Below are 10,094 nucleotides of genomic sequence, written 5' to 3'. Positions count from 1 at the left end.
TAAGAATAATAGTATTTAATAATAAAGATATTAAAAAACAAAAAATAAAATAGAGTCATAATTCAAATTTATATTTATATATGTAAACTAAATTTTAATAAATCACATATTGATGGACACAAGTTGGTGTTTGTCAATATGGCCCATAAAGAAACGAGTTAATGTCAAAATGTATAACATTTTCTTTGTATATATAGAATTATTTAAAAAAATATCATCAATAATAAATAATTAGAAGGCTTTGTTTACAAGTATCATTAAAGATGTTTGATTTCGTGATTGCGACTTGCAAATGTTGATTCAAACCTTAATAATAATAAAACTAATTTTCAGTTTTAGGAATTTAACTCGTTTATTTAAGAGTTATGATTTTCAAAAGTGACAATATTTTTTTATTATAGTTCAAATATGTATTTTAAATATTTTGTTTTCCTTTTTGTTCCAAACCTAAAATATAGGGATTCATACTATCTATGTTAATATATATTAAATAATATATTAATAAAATTAATTAATTTGAGGTGACATTTAATATGTGACATTTGAATAAAAACAAAAAAAAAATTGCAAGTGAAAAAAAATTCTAAAATTCTGAGAAAATGATGTGTCAAATTCAATAAGAAGTTGATATTTAGCAAAAATAATATTTATTTATTAAGATAGATTTTTTTATAAAGATAATTGAATAAATAGAAACATTCATATTTGAACATGTTTCGGCGACAAAAGGGATTAGGGTCTAGGGATTATCTTTGGAAATGAATAACCATAAAGTTATTGATGTAAATTAGGGGCGTGTTTGGCAGAAGTAGCTGTTAGCTGGAAGCGGTTAGCGGGTAGCTGGTAGCGGGTAGCATGTAGCGGGAAGCTGTAGCTTTTATTTGTTATATGAGTGTTTGGCAAAAATAGCTGGAAGCTTTTGAAATATATAAAATTACATAAAAGGACAATTGATTAATAATAAATAAATATATAAATATATTTTTAAGGGTAATTATGGAAATTGATTTCAAAAGCTCAGTAGCGTTTTGTTAAACGCTACATGAAGTAGCTTTTAGATTTGGAGCGTTTTGTTTAAACTAAAAGCTAAACGTTCGTACTACCAAACGAAGCTTTTTGTTTAAACTAGAGCGTTTTGTCAAAAGCTAAAAGCTAAAAGCTTCCAAACGCTTCCAAAAGATTTATGCCAAATTCGCCAATTGGTAATATTTTTTTACACCTTGTATATAATATAGTATAGAAAATATTTTCTTTGTTAATCTTATCATATAACCGGATAAATAAGACAACCATAAATTCAATTTGTTAGTTTTGTTCATGTGATAGTGAGGAGACAACTCATCCCAAAGTCATCCCTTTCTTCCAACTTTAAAGATTTCTTGAATACAAAGCTTGGAACCCTAATTTTGATTATATAAACTATGCATCTTTCCTAAAATCCAAATAACACGTACACACATGAACATCAAAATTTACGATTCTTGAATTTCATACGATCCCTTTAAACATGTTGATATATTCTTCTTCTGAAGCAGAAGACTCCAACGATCATAACGTTCCAACTACCAAATTGTTTGGTCGTGAAAGATCTGTACATTCCTTACTTGGTGGAGGACAAGGTATCTCTAAAAAACTTGTTATTTCAATAATGTATTAAGTTTTTCTTTTTAATATATAATGACCAGCATATATTGAGATTAAATTTTAAGTTATTTTATTGACATTATGTATCAAAATAACGAAATCTCTTGTGATTAACAAGATGGCTTTCCTAAATTAATAGTGTTTAATTGATTTATGTCGCAGTTGCAAACTTACTTTTATGGAGAAACAAAAGCTTGTCAGCAGCAATTCTGCTAGGAATTACGATGATCTGGTTTCTCTTTGAAGTTGTTGAGTACAACTTTGTTTCTTTAATCTGTCACATCTCGATCCTTGTCATGTTGATCGTCTTTCTCACATACACAGCAGCAAAATTCGCCAATTGGTAATGTTTTTTTGCACCTTATACAGATTTCCCAAAAGGAGAAATACTTTTATAAAATAACTTGTTTTGAATTTGTACTATATAGGGATCTTCCTGATATACATGAGATAACGATACAAGAATCTGCATTCAGATGGTTGTATAGGAAAGTAAATTGGGTCTTACTCCGATTCTATGAGATCTCAAGCGGGGAAAATTTCATTGAGTTTTTCTTGGTACGCATTTAAACTATGTTTCTTTACTCTAATATTAATTATTCTTGAAGAAATTTTCAAATATAATCGACTAATCGTCTTGTAGGTGATCGGATCTTTATGGATGATTTCAGTTCTTGGCAGTTATTTCAGTTCTTTGAATCTCTTGTTCTTCTGTAAGTTCCAATTATTATATATGGTTTTTACCTCAAAAACCCGACGGATGTTGATCTTATATATGTTTGGGTTGCATTCTCTATGTTTACGTAGGTTTTATTTGTCTTGGAACTTTACCTGTATTGTATGAACAATACGAGCAAGAAGTTGATCGCCTCATACGCAAAGGGAGCAAAGATGCAAAGAAGGTGTTGAAGAAATTTGATTCCAAAGTCCTAAACAAGATCCCAAGAGGACGAGTTAAGGACAAGAAGCGCAAATAAACGTTAAATACTTTCTCTTTAAATTCAAAAGATAAATTCAAAAGACATGTACGTACGCATGTGGTGGCTAATGTAGTAGTAATGCTGTATACTTGTACAGATAAGCATGTGAACATGGTATATGTATATATCTGGAGAAAACTTATATAAACATATATATACCATAAAAATTGAAAACTTATATAAACATATATACCATAAAAAATTAACTTGTTGGCATCGTATTATCTTTATTGGATCATTCTAACGTGGTCAAGTGTTTATTGGACAAAGAAATGTGAAATCTCACAATCGGAACTACATGAAATTGAACCTGTTTCATATTCTTTACGCCTCTTAACATCAAATAATTGTATTGTGGTCTATTTAGCAAACAAAGGTAACATTAACTATCAAAATTCTATCCAACAGTGTGGAAGGCATTCATTGATCAGTTGAAATCGTTCTTGCTTCGAATCCATAAAAGAAACTTAAACATTTAGGGCTTTAGTCTAACAAAGTAGAGGGTGGCGCTGGTGGCTTCAGTAGTGCAGGAAGAGCTATGAAGAGGGTGGCGATCTTTTACAAATTTCGCAAGAGAAAGAAAGCAATGAATGTTTGAAATCCCCTGTGATTTGGTCAGAAGTAGAAGTGTGCTAACCAAACACTGTTAATGTTGAACAATTAAGAGGTTAATGAATAAATAGCACCTAAAGTGAAAATGTTTAAAAATAAATAAAATACATCTTCTTCACAACTATCACAAATAATACTATACTATAAACATGAGATTTAAAAGATATACAATATATTTTATGTTTGCGTAAATTAATACTACATTTGTATTAAAATAACAAAAATGCATAAATTATTTATTAAGCAATTTCACGAGGCACATCCAAACACCAAATAGAATATTTTGGTACTTGCAAGCAATGCCAAATACTCAACTCAATCATCATCAACAAATTGATTTCTCCAAATAAACAATTCTAGTTTAAATTAAAACAACACTTTGCTTCACAGATTAATTAACTTGTACAATATTTTTGGCATGAATTATGATACAACATGAACATTGATCTTACTATATATTTTTCATTCACAAACTATCTATCTACATATTCTGGACAACCAACCAGCAAACATAATCTGCTCCATCGATCTTCCTTCACTCAATAAACCTCGTTTCCTTTCCTTAATAATAATATCATTTTTCAATGTCATCATAACGACTCAGAAATTCCACTACACATGGATACACTTCATTAACCGCCTGCATTCATTCAAACCTTAATATATTTTTAACTAAATTACATCTTTGGTCACTGAGTATAGCTAATTTTTGCAATTTTGGTCCTCATCTCAAATAACAACCAGAATTGCAGAGATCAGCTATATCACAAACAAGATTACAAAAAAAAGAGAGAGAAAGTATGGAGGTATTACCAATCGCCCCCCAACCAAATCATAATGCGCATAATGTGGGCCATCCGGTTCACCAAATAGTTTATAGCTAACCAACCCCTCAGGAATCAGCTTCGCTGTTTCTGTTCATTCAATAACAACAACATTATCAATGAAGGGTAGAAACCGCCATTTTATCAAAAGTACGAGGGTAGTTTCAAAACATATATACAACTTACCCTGTACAGCTTCAGGGGGGCATATTGCATCTCGATCCCCTGCAATGGCTAACACAGGAACATTGATTTTATGAATATGATCTTTATAAAAAAAATTCCCACTTCTGTCACACAAACCACCCTCACGAAACGCTGATGTCAGCTGCAGCAACAGTTTAGCAGGTATTGTACCTGTAACAAATTTAAAATCTCATTAAATTATTTATTATTACTAAACAAGATCATACAAAATATAATATGCTTACAGAAATTGTTTAACACTAGCTTTTTCAACAGCTCTGGATGCATCATGTCTTGTGCTGATATCATATGATTAAGCCATGATAAAACATAAGGAGGACGCGATGTTAGAGGATATGCAGCTGTTAACAGTGCTCCTAAAGGGACAATAGGCACATTCAGCACCTGTGCGGGGTCCGCCTAAATGAACAAATATAATAATAATAATAATAATAATAATAATAATAATAATCTAGTCATGTAAAAAAAAGTAAAACACAAGATATATTTACTTACAAGCGGTAACAGTAATTTTAGTGTTGATTTTGAAGAAGTGTAATCAAGTGAAGATGCCAAAGTAACAATAGCAGCCAACCCTGGTTCCTTTCCTTCAGCACCTTTAGAACGAGAATTAAATACATTTTAAAATTTGATTTAAAAAAAAACTAAAAGGGCTAAATGGTAAATATTATTACCGAATCGTGATAGCATGGAATATAGCAAAATGCCACCCATGGAGTGTCCTACAGCAACCAATTTACCATCTTCCGGTTTAGTTTGCGCCTTTATATATTTCATCTGTTGTTAGAATTTAGAAACAAGATTTGTTTAATAATATATCTGTAGATACAAAAGGGTAAAATGGGAAATTTTATATTAATGTCACCTCACCGCAGCAGGAACGTCTTCTTCAAGGTAATGATCAAAGTCCCAATCGTATTTGACAATCATGTCCAACTGTTTCTGGAAGTCTTCCATGGTTGTGGTCAAACGTTCTTGAAGGTCAAACAATGGTGGTGAAACAGAACGTTGACCTTCTTCGATAATATTGATTAGTTTTTGACTCAGGTCTTGGATTTGACTTGCAACAGTTGAGGTTTGTTTTAATTCCAATAAACCTAAAATGTTTTTCTTTATTTCGTTAAAACGTTCTGCTAGGAAAGAATCACCTATGAGTTTTGAAAATTGGTCAAATAATTTAGCAGAGATTAGTCTTGATTGACCTTCACTTAGGAAGCCGGATACTCTATCTGATAGGGTAATGAATGTTTCGGTTAACTTGGTGACAAGTATTGATTCCTCCCATACGGTTGGTAATTCCACTGGAATCTCTGATTCCAGTGGAATCGGTGATTCCGTTGTATTGGTAGATGAAGACTGTGATGCGGATAGAACGGTTTCTGCTCCGGAAACAGCAACGGCTTCCATCTGGTTGGATATTGCGTGTGCTGACTGTTCGATGTCTTTGGGGTGGGACCCGTGCATGCTTAAGCCAGCTCCTCGGACCTCAAGAATCCAGGTGTCGAATCCTTGTTCACACATGTATCTAGCAAATGAAGACTGCAACCAAACAATGTAATTTCTCAATCTCCTAGAATCTATCCTCATTACACAAAGAATGAAAGTAACTACCACATTTCCTCCTTATAATCTCATCTTTCACTAGAAGTTGATCGTTTACTATACTATGTCCCTTTTCTTCACTTGTAGATTCCATTTTCCCCTTCTTTTATTATCCAATTTCCTAGAATATATTTATTATCAGTCCTCACTACTCACTAAAAACTAGCAGACAACTTATTAATGTTTGCATCACTCATCTATGCTCATGTTTTTTACCCTTGACAGATATAAAATCAAAGAAATACAGAATATGATCGTAAATAAGAGAAAGAAGGAGAGACAATCGAACTCACCTCAGGTGAGAGATCGTACCCGATCGCATTTGTTCCCACCCCTGATAACAACAATAGTGGATGTTTTCTCGATTTAGCCTGTAATAACATATGTAAATCGAAGTTATACAGACATTGCAGTTAATGAACAAGCAAAATACGAAATCAGAAGTCATATGTAACTAAGATTCGTCTCCATTAACAATTTACCTGCGGAGAAGGATGGTATCTCCATAAAGCAAGTCTCCAGTCGGAATTATTGACAGAAACATAGTGTAGCTCGTCAGCAGTACAAATAGAAGGCTTATTAGAAACCTTCTCGCCACTGATTGAGATCTCGGACTCCGTCTCATCAGAAGAGAAAGCCCTAACTCTAAAAAAAGGTGTCAGCCGAAGGGATGGCAAAGGAGGAAAACGGCGGAAGGGAAGTTGAAAGCAGACGCGGCGGACGGCGGCGGATGCTGGCGATGCCATTTGGAAAGGGAGAGGGGTAGGAACGACGGTGTTGTGTGATTGAAAGTGGATGATCGCCGACATAGTCATTTTTAGAGGATTGTAATTGGGGAAAATGAAAATGGAAATTTTAGATAAAGCTTGAGTGATTGCGTGTCATGGAGTCAAAGGGTAGTTGTGGCGGTGGCAGCCGGGAGGAAGATGATGGATCTGAAGAAAGCGAAACTATTAATCCCCACGTGCTACTACCAGAGCAGGGCATGCACGCTTTGACTCTATCTGTCATATATGCATCAACATCTCTGGTCGAGCTTGCTTGTGAGTTGTGAATTTCGAAAATTTTAACCCCAAAAAAAAATAATAATAATAATAACCAAAATCTGGAAATATTTGGAATGAAATATTTGATATAGAGATTATAGTTGGTAAACTAAAGGAGAATGATTTTTTTTTTCTTTTTTTGAGTTATTCACTAATGACTATTTTTTTATGGAATATATATATTTATGACTTTTTTTTATCACAAAAGACCATGTAAATTGTCAAAAATTACATTGTGAATTCACGAAGTTATTTTTTCTAAAAATAAAAGACATTTTGTTATTGCTAAATTAGCCGTGAATTAGCAAACATACTAAAGTCGCGAATCGGAGGTCATTCTCACCCTTCCGTCTTCGGTCGTCCCACGATTCCACATTCTTCTCTCCACGTTCCTCACAGTCGGCAGTTCTTCTAGAGCAATCGGTTTCTCAACCTACCCATGACTCAATTGTCTGTGGTGGTTCCTTTCATAAGGATTGTGCTCCCATCTGAACCGGTAACTACACCACCTACGATCTCCATTCCCGCTATATAAGTCTTCGATTTTGGCACTTTTTTGTGCCAACATTATCGATGAAGCAAGAAGAGCCTCAAATTGTGGGCTGAGGTTAACTAAATCCTATTTTCCCTAAGTGTAACTCTTCGTTTTCTTCTTCATCCAGACGCCTCCACCTCCTGTTCTCTTATATCTCCATATTAATCGACGCCTCCTCCGTTGATCATTGTCATCCCTCAACATCAGCAGCATCGGTCTTCGGATTTCCATTCAAAACACAAGAAATCAAACATCTTTCCCAAGACGTCTACAAATCAGGTGATTTTTATAATCAATTAACATTTATCCTGAGATTTTATTGTTTGTATAGAAGAAGCTTTAGATTGACTCATAAACAACTCCTTTAGATTGAAATTTTTTACTTAACCTCTAATTTTTTTGGTGTTTGTAATTACTGAAGTACATTATTTTCAGTTTCAGAGCAGGGGAAGAACGAGGATGGTTATCTCATGTTATCGTTTTTTATTTTGGGGTTTTTGATTGTGGGTTATTGATGGTGGTGATTATTAGCTCCATAAGAAAAGCAAAAACATCAAACAATTATGAACTTAACAATTCTCATATTGGAGATGACTTTGAAGGTAAGCACTGTGGTGAGATTAGATTTGCCGACAAGGAAAAACTCGAATCTGATAGCCAAAAGGAACAAAAAATTAGAAAATGTGTACTTTCTTTATGCATATGAATGGATCACTTGCTTTTTTCTTTTTCATAATAAATCAATCAATTCATTTTTTTCTGTATTTTTTGTTTATTATGGGTTAAGTCACGGTTAGATGATTTACCATTGTTTTTTCTGTAATTTTTGTAGATTATACATCAATCTGCCATCATCTTTTTGTCATTAATTATTCTACTGGTTTGTTTTCCCAAATGACATTTATTTTCTATTGAAGGTTATTGAATACAACAATCTGAAAACTGATAAGCCTCCAAATATGTTGGTTTATCAAAGAAGGAAGCGCAGGGGCAAAATGGTCACAGACCCAAAAAAAGACCAACAAGTAACAAATTGAGTGATGGAATGATTCCTTTTAATTATGTTTAATTGGCTATGAGTATCTTTATTTCTGTTTTGGTCAGCAGTGGTGGGTGGGACAACTTTTCTCGTCATGGAATTGATTGTCCCCTTTTGTGGTCCCGTCTTAGAGGGTTTAAATAATTGTCTTCCTCTAGGGGTTTTGTGTGTGGAATTTTGTAAGCAGTCTCAGACTCTTTTGGAGAGCTTCCCCCTCTCGAATGTGGGATTCCTTGAGTTATATTTCAGTGATAATTGCATTCATCTTCTTTTCCAATCTATTAGTTTGTTGATACTTTGAGATAGATCCAAGGGTCTATCATATGTTATTTTTAATGCATATGAAGGTTATTGAATACAACAATCTGAAAACTAGGTTGGAAATTGTTGAAAAATTTAATGCATCTAAAAGACATCTTCTTGCTGAAATGCAGGCACACGCCATATGTTATTTTTTATATGTGTCTTATTGAGGGTATTTTAGGTATAATGTGTACTTTCCCTGTAGAGGAAATGGAACGCTCTTTAGACAGTCTTTGCAATCCAATCGGTCCATTAGCGTTAGTGTTGTTGCTTAGGAAAGTTTTTATCTTTATGCAAAGTTCTATAAGGTATAGCAATTTATGACTTAAATAATCCCTGTAATGAAATCCCTTAGAAAGATAGAATAATGAAACCCCAATTATAGGCATTTTATTTCCAAGTTTGTCTTTTTAAGGTATTTTACTAAAAAAAATCTAATATGTATGCTTTGTGTATGTGTTTGGTTTGTCGGTGGTGTGTGTATGCTTTGTATGTGTATGTTGTGTGTGTAATAATAAAATTGGTTTAAATGCAAGAAATAGCGATTCAGTTTGTTGTTATTTCTTTCATTTTGCCCATTATTAAATGTATGTTGATACTTCTTGCATTTCTGACATCTCACTTAGGCTGTATGACAAAAAAAAATCAGTGAAATTGATTTGAACTTGAACCTTTATGTTATCTTATCGGGATAATGACTTAAAAGGGTAACATATTATTAGATTTGTACATATTTCGTCACTGAGTTTTTTTTTCGTCCATATTTACCCCTTAAACTTGTTAAACTGTACACATTCAGTCCTTATGACCTCTTACTCCAGGTTAGCCGGGAAAAATGACTTGATAGGGTAATATATTTTTCATTTTGTACACATTTAGTCCTTCATATTTTTGTACATCGTAAGTCTTGTGGTTTGGCTTAGGTCTTGTATTTTGAACATCGTAACTTCTTCATACGATATCAGATTTTAAGGATCTTTATCCACATGTTCATTTTTTGAGTCTACTACAACTTTCACTAAGATTACTCCCGTTAAAATGTAATATATTTTTACTAGCGATTTTATAAAAAAATATACATACATGCATTCATAAAAAAACATATGGACAGGAGAATACGCAGTAATACATAGTAGGTGTTGCCGAGATGAAATAGGTGTTGTCGATACATGGAAAATAGGTATAAACGTAAAAAAATAAAGCGAAAAATTTTCCATTGCGAACAGAAAAAACAGGTGTTGTCGGTGCAACACCGGGACCATATTAAATCCGCCACCGCGTATGGATATAAAAATCGTAAGT

At 33.2% G+C, this 10,094-nt stretch overlaps 2 protein-coding genes and 1 long non-coding RNA gene across 6 annotated transcripts; 2 read left to right on the top strand and 1 right to left on the bottom strand.

Annotated features, from left to right (window-relative positions):
* Positions 1–1,455: 1,455 nt before the first annotated feature.
* LOC145109658 (reticulon-like protein B9) lies at positions 1,456–2,837 on the top strand. Its single transcript, XM_079046854.1, has 5 exons — positions 1,456–1,619; positions 1,807–1,987; positions 2,073–2,202; positions 2,288–2,357; positions 2,452–2,837. Exons 1-5 carry the CDS (start codon positions 1,508–1,510, stop codon positions 2,619–2,621), a joined length of 663 nt encoding a protein of 220 aa, XP_078902980.1. The 5' UTR covers positions 1,456–1,507; the 3' UTR covers positions 2,622–2,837.
* Positions 2,838–3,596: 759 nt separating this feature from the next.
* On the bottom strand, positions 3,597–6,890 carry LOC145103840 (alpha/beta hydrolase family protein). 3 transcript variants are annotated; one of them, XM_079041107.1, is made up of 10 exons: positions 6,352–6,890; positions 6,163–6,240; positions 5,470–5,806; positions 5,138–5,397; positions 4,942–5,044; positions 4,763–4,863; positions 4,492–4,666; positions 4,247–4,417; positions 4,050–4,150; positions 3,597–3,876 (listed from the first exon to the last, which is right to left on the bottom strand). In XM_079041107.1, the coding sequence occupies exons 1-10, from the start codon at positions 6,682–6,684 to the stop codon at positions 3,811–3,813; spliced, it is 1,725 nt and encodes a 574-aa protein (XP_078897233.1). In that variant the 5' UTR covers positions 6,685–6,890; the 3' UTR covers positions 3,597–3,810. The 3 variants fall into 3 exon arrangements, with proteins under 3 accessions (XP_078897233.1, XP_078897234.1, XP_078897232.1); XM_079041108.1 differs by having other exon boundaries at positions 5,138–5,364; positions 6,352–6,889; XM_079041106.1 differs by having other exon boundaries at positions 5,138–5,806.
* A 340-nt stretch (positions 6,891–7,230) lies between these two features.
* LOC145103839 (uncharacterized) lies at positions 7,231–8,753 on the top strand. 2 transcript variants are annotated; one of them, XR_013706890.1, is made up of 3 exons: positions 7,231–7,729; positions 7,886–8,052; positions 8,368–8,753. It is a non-coding gene; the product is annotated as an uncharacterized LOC145103839 (long non-coding RNA). The 2 variants fall into 2 exon arrangements; XR_013706889.1 differs by lacking the exon at positions 8,368–8,753 and having other exon boundaries at positions 7,886–8,315.
* The last annotated feature ends 1,341 nt before the right edge of the window (positions 8,754–10,094 follow it).

Source organism: Lactuca virosa, chromosome 4 (genome assembly GCF_052849685.1).
Source record: "Lactuca virosa cultivar CGN04683 chromosome 4, Lactuca_virosa_CGN04683_v6, whole genome shotgun sequence".
Taxonomy (NCBI): Eukaryota; Viridiplantae; Streptophyta; class Magnoliopsida; order Asterales; family Asteraceae; genus Lactuca; species Lactuca virosa.
This window is presented reverse-complemented; position numbering and strand designations above follow the sequence as displayed.